Here is a 12,955-nt window from a genome sequence, read left to right on the forward strand (position 1 = left end):
ATTGTATGATGTATGATGACGCATGCTCTGTGACTCATGCATGCGGCATAATGCTATGTTGTGTTTATATATATTATGTAATGATGTATGATGTCATGTTATGTAGATACTTCCCTGTTATGTTACGTTAGTTCGGACGCGTACTTTGATATTGGAATGATATCATGCGGGTCTTTCCCCTTCTATGGCGTCCGGCGACACGTTAGTGCATTGTGCCCGAACAAGCCAAGCCCAAGGAAACCTATACGGGCCCATCTCGTGGGTCCATGTGCTCGTGCCGGGCCGTATGTGGAAAAGTACCACACATTCAACCTGCCCAAAATTGGAAAGAGCTCAAGGTCATGCTACGATTTTAAAAAATATGTCCCATCATGTATGTGTGTATTTGCACTACCCAACCCCACAATGGGTTTACTTACCGTGTATTTCTTATAGTACCTAAGCCATGTGCTATTCTTATATTTCAGGTAAAGGTAAAGCGCCCCTACACGGATGACGGTTGTTATGGTGCAGATCCACCGCTAGCAGATATTGTCATATTTGGGCTTTCCCTTTCGGGCTTCCCCTCCTAGATCCACCACTAGCAGATATTGTCCTCTTTGGGCTTTCCCTCAAGGCTTTAAAACACGTCTGCTAGGGAAAGGTTTTCACATCCTTATAAATAGTGTTTTGTTCTCCTCCTCAACCAACGTGGGACATCATAATCCACCCCCCTTCGGGGCCCAGCATCCTTGCTGACACTTGTTTCTTGATGTGAGACCGCCACCAAATCCACCCCCTTCGGTACCCAACGTTCTTACTAGCACACCACCTCATGTCTACTCCCCTTCGAGGAAGAGCGAGAAGGTTGGAAGGTTTCCACACCCTTCTAAATGTTGTTTTGTTCTCCTCCCCAACTAATGTGGGACATTACAATCCACCCCCCTTCGGAGCCCAACCTCCTTACTAGCACACCCCCTCATGTCTACTCCCCTTCAGGGAACAGCGAGAAAGGCTAGCACATCGTCCAATATCTGGCTCTAATACCATTTGAGACAACCCAAATCCACCGCTAGCAGATATTGTCCTCTTTGGACTTTCCCTTTTGGGCTTCCCCTCAAGGCTTTAAAACTCATCTGCTACGAGAAAGTTTCCACACCCAGTGTTTTGCTCTAATACCATTTGAGACAACCCAAATCCTCCGCTAGCAGATATTGTCTTCTTTGGACTTTCCCTTTTGGGCTTCCCCTCAAGGCTTTAAAACTCGTCCGCTAGGGCAAGGTTTCCACACCCAGTGTTTTGTTCTCCTCCCGAACCAATGTGGGACATCACATGGATCTGGGGCCCGGGACATCACATGGATCTAGGTCGGGCCGCCCTCTAATTTAGTTCATTTATTAGTCATTTAAGTTACATTAATCACTATTATTCCTAAAAACAAATCCCCAACAAGAACAAACAAACCAATTTGATTGAAAAATTCAACAATCCCTTAAAATAGAAAGCTAATCCCAACCAAGAAACAACCAAAAAACATGTCCATCTCAACTTTATCATCTCATCTTCAACCAACAACACATAGTTCTATCATCATTAACCAACCAACCAACCAACCAACCAACCAAAACCTCAAGAACATGAAGCTCATATCAATTGCTGCCATGGCTATCACAATTCTATCAATCACCCACTTCCAGATACTCGCCGACAACCCCCAAAAGCCCTTCCTTACCAACGCCGATCTCATCACCAAAACCTGCAGCAGCACTCCTTACAACGACCTATGCCTATCAATCTTAGAGTCATCTCCCAACAGCAATGGCACAGATCTATATGGGCTAACAGAGATCATGTTGTATATTGCAGCTGAGAATGTGAGCCTCATACATGAACACCTAATGGAATTACAAAACAAGACAGAAATGGATACCTTCATGGATGAGTGTTTGACGGATTGCTTGGAGAGCTATCAGGACGCGACGGACCAAATAGAGGACTCGATCACGGCGCTCGAGTTCAAAGCGTATCATGATATCAAGACATGGGTAGCAGCAGCCATGAATGATGGAGCTGTGTGTGAAAATGGGTTCAAAGAGAAACCAGACCACAAGTCACCAATTGTGGAGATGTCTAAAGTTTTTGATCAGATCTGCAGCATTATTCTGGCTATGGCAAATATCTTGTCTCAGGGAAATAGGAATATGAACTCTGAGGATATATTTAATTTTTGAAGGGAATGCTGAGCTCTAATTCGATTCGTTTTGAAGTTTCGTATGAACAAGATCGTTTTTTTGAATGTAAGAGATCGATTGAATCCATTCGGTCTAAAGTTTTGTATACAATGCGTGTTTATGTAAGCAAGATTCTTCTTTGAAAGTAAGAGATCAAATCGAGTGTTAATGTAAGAGATCGGATCGATTTCAATTTAAAGTTTCATACAATACCCGATCTAATTCATTTTGAAGTTTCGTACAATACCCAATTTCTGTAAATAAGATCTTTGAAAGTAAGAGATCGATTGAAAGTAAGAGATCGGATCTAATTCATTTTAAAGTTTCGTACAATACCCATTTCTGTAAACAAGATCTTCTTTGAAAGTAAGAGATTGGATCGAATTCATTTGCCGTCTCTGTAAACAAGATCTTCTTTGAAAGTAAGAGATCAGATTGAATTCATTTTAAAGTTTCATACAATACCCGTTTATGTAAACAAGATCTTCTGTGAAAGTAAGAGATCGGATCGAATTCATTTTAAAGTTTCGTACAATACCCGTTTCTGTAAACAAGATCTTCTTTGAAAGTAAGATCGGATTGAATTCATTTACTGTTTCTGTAAACAAGATCTTCTTTGAAAGTAAGAGATCGGATCGAATTCATTTTAAAGTTTCGTACAATACATGTTTCTGTAAACAAGATCTTCTTTGAAAGTAAGAGACCGGATCGAATTCATTTACTGTTTCTGTAAACAAGATCTTCTTTGAAAGTAAGAGATCGGATCGAATTCATTTTAAAGTTTCGTGCAATGCCCGTTTCTGCAAACAAGATCTTCTTTGAAAGTAAGAGATCGGATCAAATTCATTTTGAAGTTTCGTACAATACCCGTTAAACAAGATCTTCTTTGAAAGTAAGAGATCAGACAAATTCATTTTAAAGTTTTGTTCAATACTCGTTTCTGTAACCAAGATCTCCTTTGAAAGTAAAAGATCGGATCGAATTCATTTTCAAGTTTCGTACAATACCCATTTCTGTAAACAACTATATAGAACAACCTTCACCCACTGATTGGATCGGTTCACCAATTTTTAGACTGGTTCTCACAAAAACGTTCGATGCTCCAAAAACTAGACACAGTTTTGCATCTACCCAAGAAGTTTGAAGGAATTCCAACCTTGATAAGGCCATGAATAGTGATCCCGAACACAATCCAACAAGTAAGTAGCATATGAAGCAAGTTTCAAAGGTCGATTAGGACCATGGGAAAATGATTAGAAATCATGTTTATGAGCCTAATTGACCTAGTATCATGATAGTTAAGCCTCGGTTTAGCACATTATTCAGTTTTACAGCTTCCGCAATGCATATTTGAGAACCGTAATGAAGTACCCGATCAAATCAAAAAATTTACTGAGTCAATTTACTTCATCAGGGTTCACCGTACCAGATCAAAACAAATCACGTGAACATGGGTCTTAGCCTAAATTAATCAAACATAACCAAATCAAATCAAAATCAATATGGCTCGATTCAAATTGAAACTTTGACCAGATCAATTTTTTAGTTACAGTGAAAATCAGATCAGATCGAACAGTAAACACCTTACTTATAAAGGGACGAAAGAGTACGTGTCAAGTCCGTACAATTTTGAAAACGAAATGATTACCAAACAAACTCTTAATACAAGTACGTAAAAGTCGTATCGAGGGTAAAAAGTGGTCACATTTTCCCATTTTCGACCTCATCGACCTCATCTAGGGCTCCCGGAGGGTAGAAGTCATATGGACCATAAGAAAGTGACCTTAAAATATTTTGGACACTATATTGCCTATCTAAGCTTGGCTTTGGAAGGCTCAGCCCTTTGATTATGCCTCTGTTCTTTGGATGTTCATCATCACCGTTCATTCCCATCTCTACCAGATGTGCTGATCCCTCTTCCTCCATCATCTCCGTTGATTTTGTTGACTTTGACTTGTCCTTGTACATTCCATACAGAATCAGCTGGACCGTCCCCAATGCAAACCCTATTCCATTCGGCACCTAAGCAAAACGAAAATTTTTCATTTACTTTCGAATCTGTAACGGCCCAAGCCCACCACTAGCGTGGTGTCCTTTCGGGATTTCTTTCAAAGCTTTTAAAACGTGTTTGTTAGGGTTAAAACGACTCTGTTAGGGAGAGGTTTCGAGACCCTTATAAAGAATGTTTCGTTCTCCTCCCCAACTGATATGGGATCTTACCGAAATAGTAAAATTTTAAAATTTCGAACACGGAAAAGTCATGCTTTTAATTAAAAAATTACCGAGAGCAAGTATAACTTTACCAGTATGTAGATGTCCTTAACGAGAATAGCATAGGCTGACCAGACACCAGCATTTAGGAACAGGAAGAACGAGAGAAGAAACGGCATATACTCAACACTCTTCGTCTTTATCACGTTTCTCTGTTAAACAAATACGTATTTTCAACCTCGAGAATTCGACTGATATCGAAACGTAATCGGGGCAAGCTAGGGTTGAGGATGGTTACCATGGCAGCTAGAGGGGAAGCATACATGGCAATGGTTAAAGCAACACAAAGAATGCCAACAAAGGTGAGCCTCAAGCGTCCATGCATGGCTAAGAGGGTTGCACCAATTACACTTCCATAGAACACAACATTGAACAGACAAACCAGCTTGATTGTTGTCACCTGAAATTATTCCCAAACAAGGTAATCAATTCAATTCTAATCCGTTTCGAACTTTTAAAACGTTTATTTTAGTCTCTAAATTTTAAAATATATGTTCGGGCTTGGAAAATATTATAGCTTTAATGTATGTTGATCATAACAACACAATAATGCACGTATTTGAAGTCAGGCTTACTGTGATTTACGGTCTATGTTGCATAGGATTTAGATTAGGGTTCAGAATTTGAATTCGGCACGTGATAACCCTACGACATGGTCACGAATGTTCCTCCTTGCCCACTATACCCACAAACCAACATGAGTCATTCCAGCTCACTATCCCCATAAGGATTCAGATCAGGATTCAGAATTTGAATTCGGCACCTGATAACCCTACGACATGGTCACGAATGTTCCTCCTTGCCCACTATACCCACAAACCAACACGAGTCATTCCAGCTCACTATCCCCATAAGGATTCAGATCAGGATTCAGAATTTGAATTCGGCACCTGATAACCCTACGACATGGTCACGAATGTTCCTCCTTGCCCACTATACCCACAAACCAACATGAGTCATTCCAGCTCACTATCCCCATAAGGATTCAGATCAGGATTCAGAATTTGAATTCGGCACCATGAGTCATTCCAGCTCACTATCCCCATAAGGATTCAGATCAGGATTCAGAATTTGAATTCGGCACCTGATAACCCTACGACATGGTCACGAATGTTCCTCCTTGCCCACTATACCCACAAACCAACACGAGTCATTCCAGCTCACTATCCCCATAAGGATTCAGATCAGGATTCACTATACCCACAAACCAACACGAGTCATTCCAGCTCACTATCCCCATAAGGATTCAGATCAGGATTTAGAATTTGAATTCGGCACCTGATAACCCTACGACATGGTCACGAATGTTCCTCCTAGCCCACTATCCCCACAAATACGAGTCATTCTAGCTAACCCTACAACACAAGTCATTCCAGCTCTCTATCCCCCACAACGATTTGGATCACGAATGTTCCTCCTTGCCCACTATTCCCACAAACCAATACAAGTCATTCTAGCTCACTATCCCTCCTAAGGATTCGAATTAGGATTCAGAATTTGAATTCGGCACCTAATAACCCTACACAACATGGTTACGAGTGTTCCTCCTCGTCCATTATCCTCACAAACCAACACGAGTGCTTCCAACATGTTTTATCTTCACTCACATGCATCTTTAGAAAATTCTCAAAAGGTAACCCAACATAGAATTACTCTAAGCAAAACACGTTTAACTATAGAGTTCTTATGATTGAGCTATCGAAAAGAAAGGTGCACCTTCTTAATCATCCTATTTTCAAGATCACTCTCATTCGAATATGGTCTCGGTTTATTCAAATATTTTTAAAATTTTGGTCAAAACTCATAAAGATTAGGATGTAATAAAATAAGCATTGAATTTCAAACTAAATTTGCATGTTAATGAATAGCGATAGTGTCACACGTTAGCTAATTCGCATTTAATATTATTTAATACGACAATAAATAGGAGTGTTTGGTAATTAATGACCTTCCAAACTATCATATTTTTAAATTAAATATTTTTTATTTTATAAAAAAAAAACTATATAGTATGTCAAACTCAAAAAATATTAGGGGCTAAATTGGAATTAAAAAAAATTGAAACACTCGAAGAATGTATTTCTCGAGCTCATAGTAGATATTGATTGTCTTCTTTGAGTTTTCTCTATCGAGCTTTCGCTCAAGGTTTTTAAAACGTGTTTACAGTTCAAGCCCACAGCTAACAGATATTGTTCTATTTAGGCTTTCCTTCTTTAAGGTTTCTCTTTCGGACTTCCGCTCAAGGTTTTTAAATCGTGTCTGCAGTCCAAGCCCACAGTTAACGGATCTTGTTCTATTTGGGCTTCCCCTCAAGGTTTTTAAAATGTGTTTGCACCTCAAGCCCACCGCTAGCAAATATTGTCTTATTTGAGCTTTTTCTTTCGGGGTATTCCCTTCGGGGCTTCTCCTCGTGGTTTTTAAAATGTGTCTGCACTCAAGTCCACCGCTAGCAGATATTGTCCTATTTGAGCTTTTTCTTTCACGGTTTTCCCTTCTGGGCTTCCCCTCAAGGTTTTTAAAATGTGTTTGCAGCTCAAGTCCACTGCTAGTAGATATTGTCCTATTTAGGCTTTTCCTTTCGAGGCTTTCCCTTCTGAGCTTCCTCTCGAGGTTTTTAAAATGTGTCTGCACCTCAAGCCCACCGCTAACGGATATTGTCCTATTTTGGCTTTTCCTTTTGAGGCTTTCCCTTCTCGGCTTCTCCTCAAGGTTTTTAAAATGTGCCTGTAGCTCAAACCTACCGCTAATAAATATTGTCCTATTTGAGCTTTTTCTTTCGAGGTGTTCCCTTTTGGGTTTCTCCTCAAGGTTATCAAAATGTATTTGCATCTCAAGTCCACTGTTAGTAGATATTGTCCTATTTAGGCCTTTTCTTTCGAGACTTTCCCTTTTGGGCTTCTCCTCAAGGTTTTTAAAATGTGTCTGCACCTCAAGCCCACCGCTAGCAGATATTGTCCTATTTGGGTTTTTTCTTTCGAGACTTTCCCTTCTGGGCTTCTCCTCAAGGTTTTTAAGATTTGTCTACAGCCCAAGCCCGCCGCTAGCAAATATTGTCCTATTTGAGCTTTCCTATTAGGCTTCTCCTCAAGGTTTTCCTCTTCGGCCTTTCCCTTTCGGGATTCCCCTCAAAGTTTTCAAAATGTGTCTGCTAGGGAAAGAGTATCTGCTCGGGATTCCTCTCAAGGTTTTCAAAACGTGTCTACTACGGAAAGGTTTCCATACCCATATAAAGAATGTTTCGTTCCCCTCTCCAACCTACGTGGGATATCACAACATGTTCTATGTCATGTAAGTCCATTACACACTCAATTTTATAATTCACCAACCGTGAAAGACTCAACCTCGAAAAACATCAATACTCCATGGACTAAATTGAAAAATAAAACATTTAAGGGCTACATTTATAAGTATCTATCAATTCAGTACGTACTATATCACGTAAGTCTACCGTAACACTCAAGTTTACGATTCATCAACACGAAAAGACTCTAAACAGACAAAACGTCTATTGAACATAACTCTCTGTGGAAAACACTCGCACACTCTAAAACCGTCAACACGAGACAAACACCGGACAAACTTTCATTTAAGGACAATATTTAGGTGAAATTCTTAAATAAAAAAGATTAAGGAGAGCTTAGAGAGAGAGAATGACCTTCTTTCGTTTGGGAGCGAAGATGATGAAGAGAGTGACATAAGTGAGCTGAAAGGCAACGCCGGCAGCATTGACGGTGGTAACAAGCAACCCATCAGCACCCTTCAAAGCCCCATAAAATGTCCACAAGCTTGTGCTCAATAGCGTCGTCACGTACGGTATCGCTTTGTAATTCTCCGTTGATTTCTTCTTCACTATTCCTATAAATGTTTTTCTTTCATTCCCCACCAAAAAAAAAAAATTTCTCGGTTTAGTTCCTTCTCAAAAAACGCTATAACGGCCCCAGACCTACTGCTAATAGATATTGTCGGTAGGAAAGGTTTCCACACCCTTATAAGGAATGTTTCGTTTTCCTCCTCAACTAACGTGGGATATCACAATCCACTACTACCTTCATAGCCTAGCGTCCTCGCTGACACTCGTTCCTTTCTTCAGTCGATGTGGGACCCTACCAAATTCACCCCCTGCGTGTCTAACCCCTTCAGGGAACAACGAGAAGGCTGACACATCGTCTGGTGTTTGGCTCTGATACCATTTGTAACAGCTCAGACCCACCGCTAGCAGATATTGTCCTCTTTAGAAGAGGTTTTCTCTTCTACCCCATTCGGGGAACAACGAGAATGCTGACACATCATCCGGTGTCTGGCTTTGATACCATTTGTAACAGCCCAGACCCATCGCTAGCAGATATTGTCCTCTTTAAAAGAGGTTTTCTCTTCTACCTCTTTGGGGAACAACGAGAAGGTTGATACATCGTCCGGTGTCTAGCTCTGATACCATTTGTAACAACCCAGACCCACTACTAGCCGATATTGACCTCTTTAAAATGGGTCTTCTAGGAAAGGTGTCCACACCCTTATCAAGGATGTTTCGTTTTCCTCCCCAACCAATATGGGATATCATAATCCACCACCCTCTTCATGGCCCAGCATTCTCGCTGGCACTCGTTCCTTTCTCCAGTCGATGTGGGACCCCTACCAAATTCACCCCTACGTATCTAACCCCTTCGGGGAAAAACAAGAAGGCTGACACATTGGGTGTCTGGCTCTGATACCATTTGTAACAGCCTAAACCCATCGCTAGCAAATATTGTCCTCTTTAAAAGAGGTTTTCTCTTCTACCCCATACGGGGAACAACGAGAACGCTGACACATCGTCCGGTGTCTGGCTTTGATACATTTGTAACAGCCCAGACACACTCCTAGCAGATATTGTCCTCTTTAGAAGAGGTTTTCTCTTCTACCCCATTCGGGGAACAACGAGAAGGCTGACACATCGTCCGGTGTCTGTCTTTGATACCATTTGTAACAGCCCAGACCCACTGCTAGCAGATATTGTCCTCTTTAAAAGAGATTTTCTCTTCTACCCCCTTCGGGGAACAACGAGAAGGCTGACACATCGTCCGGTGTCTGGCTCTGATACCATTTGTAACAACCCAGACCCATCGCTAGCAGATATTATCCTCTTTAAAAGAGGTTTTCTCTTCTACTCCCTTCGGGGAACAACGAAAAGGCTGACACATCGTCCGGTGTCTGTCTTTAATACCATTTGTAACAGCCCAGACCCACTGCTAGCAGATATTGTCCTCTTTAGAAGAGGTTTTCTCTTCTACTCCCTTCGGGGAATAACGAGAAGGCTGACACATCGTTCGGTGTCTGGCTCTGATACCATTTGTAACAGCCCAAACCTACCGCCAGCAGATATTGTCCTCTTTAAAAGAGGTTTTCTCTTCTACCCCTTCGGGCAACAACGAGAAGGCTGACACATCGTTCGATGTCCGACTCTAATACCATTTGTAATAGTTCAGACCCACCACTAGCAGATATTGTCCTTTATGGACTTTCTCTCTCGAGCTTTCCCTCAAAACTTTAAAACGGGTCTAGAGAATGGTTTACACATCCTTAGAGTATTTTATTTTCCTCTACAACTAACGTGGGGTATCACAAAGGCATTCTTAAATAATCAACTAATACTTCTAAGTTGAATCTCTTGGTTCAACCCATTTCTATTATTTATTTAAATTTTTATTTTTGATAAAAAGAAAATATTAATGGTGTATTTTAAAATTAAAAATAAATTTGGATGGATCAAATATCAATTTCACTCGAACTCATGACCCAACTCAATTCATAAAATTATTATTTATTTGAACCCGACTCAAATTAAAGTTAGGTTGGGTTGATCGAGTTTTTTTTTTTCGAAAAAGTTAAAAAATTAAATAAATTAAAACCCAAAAAATAAAAAATAAATAAATAAAAAAAAGGGTAAAATCTATACTTGGAAACAAAAACATTTTCAAACGTAACTACCAAACGGTCCACGACAGTAAAAAGAAATATTCTAAAGAGTTTCATCTTTTCACCCAAACTTTGAAAGTGGGAAAGTAGGTGAAAACCCAAATTACAAATATGCCCTTCAAAATAAATAAATAAATAAAAATAAAAACTAAATAATAGTAATTAAACCCTATTTATGACCACCCTCAATTCTCTGTACTTTAACGTAATTTTCCTAACAAACTTTGGAATTTTGTCCCTAAATTGTCCCTAAATTGTGCCAAATAGAGTGTACACCTGTCACCCGGCAACTCGAAAAGAGTTTATAACTAATTCAACTCTCTATTTTTCATTTGAACTAGGTCCTGTTGTTGGGTTGTTCTTTTTTTAATTATTAAAAATGTCGTATTATTCCGTTACAAATTTTAAATATTTTTTATCTTTTTAAAAGTTGGGTAGGGTTATAACCCTATTTTCGAGGTGGTCGGGTCATATCAGCTTGCAAACTAAACGGAATTTTAGATTTTTCTAAAATTCAACCCAACCCAAATTCGAAAAGACAAAAATAACCCTAACCCAATATTTATAGTTTGAGTTATTCTAAATTAGTCTAATTATTGGGTCATAGTCCAATTAAACTATGCTCAAGTTGAATTAAAACATACATACTCACATGGGAGTCGTGTATAACCCTATTTTTGGGGTGGTCGGGTCCTATAAGCTTCCAAACTAAACTAAATTTTAAACTTTTCAAAAAATCAATCCGACCCAAAATTGAAAAGACAAAAATAACCCTAACCCAACTTTTATAGTCTGAGTTTAGTAGCTTGTATTAGTCTAATTATTAGATCATAGTCGAATTAAACTATGCTCAAGTTGAATACTCACATGGGAGAAGCAAAAACGAGGATAGAAATCACATTCCCTGCATCCAAACATCCCCACAAACCCCATCAAAATCCCACAAAGAATTAAAAAAAAAATTAATGAAGGAAAAAAAAAAAGAACTGACCAATGATACCCAAAACGGTGCTCAGATCAGTAGCCATGGCTTTGCCGGAGAAGAAGACGGCGGTGGCAGTGGTGACGGCGGCGACGGCGGCGGAGGAATTAAATTATTGAAGAATAGAGAGAGAGGGAAGAAGGGAGAGAGGGAGAGAGAGAGAGAGAGAGTGCGGAAATGGTACGAAAAGGAAAAGGAAATTGAATTTTGGGTTATAGATTCTCCAAAGTGAAGCCTTTCCACTACAATGGAGACACGTTTTAATTAGCTTTTTGTGGTTTTCAAGTGGACCCTCCATTTGTGATAATGAAGCCTTACCATTACTAACCCAAACAAATGCTTGTGTTTGAAACGAGACGTGCAAAAACGCTCTATTCTCGAGTTGGGTTTGTAATCGATTCGTTATGAAAACTCCACCTTCTTGTTAATGATTTGTCTCAATTTTACGATAGTATTGATGTTGATGGGTATTAAGATCAAGAGATGACAGTGGATTTGGCGATTGTGCGGCACTCACCCGCAGCACTGAGTGAGTCAAGCCAACTTTGGACCACATTGCCTATAGTCGGGCAACATGCGTTCAAACCTCGGGTCTCGAAAAGAAGATTTTAGAAGACGGGGGAGAGAGGTTAGGAAAAAGAGTTTTGAAAGCAAGAATGGGAGTGTGATGTCCCACATTGGTTGGAGAGGAGAACAAACCACCATTTATAAGGGTGGGGAATAGCATACGCGTTTTAAAGCGTTGAGGGGAAGCCCGAATGGGAAAACCCAAAAAGAACAATATCTACTAGCGGTGGATCTGGGTCATTACAGGGAGAGAGAGATTGAGAGTGGGAGCACTTGACACAATCGCACTTTCGAAGGCAGCAGACTAGCGATTGTGCGGCACTCACTTTCCAACGACAAGTGAGCTAAGCCAATTTGTTTTTGTGTCGCCTACGGCCAAGCGACGTATGATCGAGCCTCTAGCCTCGGTTTTAAAAGAAGGTTTTAGAAAACGAGGAGAGAGAGATTTTAGAAAGAGAGATTTTGGAAAGAGACGTTATATAAGCAAGCAAGAGAAAGATATCATGCAAGCAAAAAGCAACAATAACGGCTTAAACAGTATATAACTTTTCGGGTTGGGAGGATTTGTGTAATATCACTATACATATGAGAACGCTATCGACTCATAATCAAGATTCGGACTGTACATTGTGCGTATTAAATAGTCTGGACATAACCGTCACTTAATTTGGGCTTAAATCTCATTTGGGTTTATGAACTTCCAACCGTACCTTAAAATATATGCTCTAACATGATAATATGTACGTGTATTTAAACGGTATAAGTTAACATTGTGTAAAAGTTCAAACCCATCGCTAGTAGATATTGTCCAATTTGGCTTGGCCCTTTATGTATTGCCTTTAGTCTCACGGTTTTAAAATGCGTCTACTAGGGAGAGGTTTCCACACACTTATAAAGAATGCTTTGTTTCCCTCTCCAACCGACGTGGGATCTCACAATCCACCCCCATGGGGCTCTAGCGTCCTTGCTGACA

At 40.0% G+C, this 12,955-nt stretch overlaps 2 protein-coding genes across 2 annotated transcripts; one reads left to right on the plus strand and one right to left on the minus strand.

Annotated features, from left to right (window-relative positions):
- Window positions 1-1,606: 1,606 nt before the first annotated feature.
- Window positions 1,607-2,384, plus strand: LOC111462095 (pectinesterase inhibitor-like). The gene has a single exon (XM_023105778.1). The coding sequence runs from the start codon at window positions 1,617-1,619 to the stop codon at window positions 2,208-2,210; it is 594 nt and encodes a 197-aa protein (XP_022961546.1). The 5' UTR covers window positions 1,607-1,616; the 3' UTR covers window positions 2,211-2,384.
- A 1,317-nt stretch (window positions 2,385-3,701) lies between these two features.
- Window positions 3,702-11,605, minus strand: LOC111462094 (bidirectional sugar transporter SWEET16-like). Its single transcript, XM_023105777.1, has 6 exons — window positions 11,425-11,605; window positions 11,301-11,337; window positions 8,137-8,350; window positions 4,720-4,881; window positions 4,514-4,633; window positions 3,702-4,232 (listed from the first exon to the last, which is right to left on the minus strand). Exons 1-6 carry the CDS (start codon window positions 11,459-11,461, stop codon window positions 3,912-3,914), a joined length of 891 nt encoding a protein of 296 aa, XP_022961545.1. The 5' UTR covers window positions 11,462-11,605; the 3' UTR covers window positions 3,702-3,911.
- Window positions 11,606-12,955: the final 1,350 nt, after the last annotated feature.

The sequence above is a fragment of the Cucurbita moschata genome, unplaced genomic scaffold (assembly GCF_002738365.1).
Source record: "Cucurbita moschata cultivar Rifu unplaced genomic scaffold, Cmos_1.0 Cmo_Scf00026, whole genome shotgun sequence".
Lineage (NCBI taxonomy): Eukaryota > Viridiplantae > Streptophyta > Magnoliopsida > Cucurbitales > Cucurbitaceae > Cucurbita > Cucurbita moschata.

Bases quoted from the DNA above. Each gene is read 5' to 3' on its own strand.
- LOC111462095 (XM_023105778.1), top strand. From the start codon at position 1,617: ATGAAGCTCATATCAATTGCTGCCATGGCTATCACAATTCTATCAATC.
- LOC111462094 (XM_023105777.1), bottom strand. From the start codon at position 11,461: ATGGCTACTGATCTGAGCACCGTTTTGGGTATCATTG. The intron at 8,351-11,300 runs GTGAGTATTCAA...GGGGAATGAAAG, and splicing joins CTCGTTTTTGCTTCTCCCAT to AAAAACATTTATAGGAATAG. The intron at 4,233-4,513 runs GTAAAGTTATAC...CGTTTTGCTTAG, and splicing joins TTAAGGACATCTACATACTG to GTGCCGAATGGAATAGGGTT.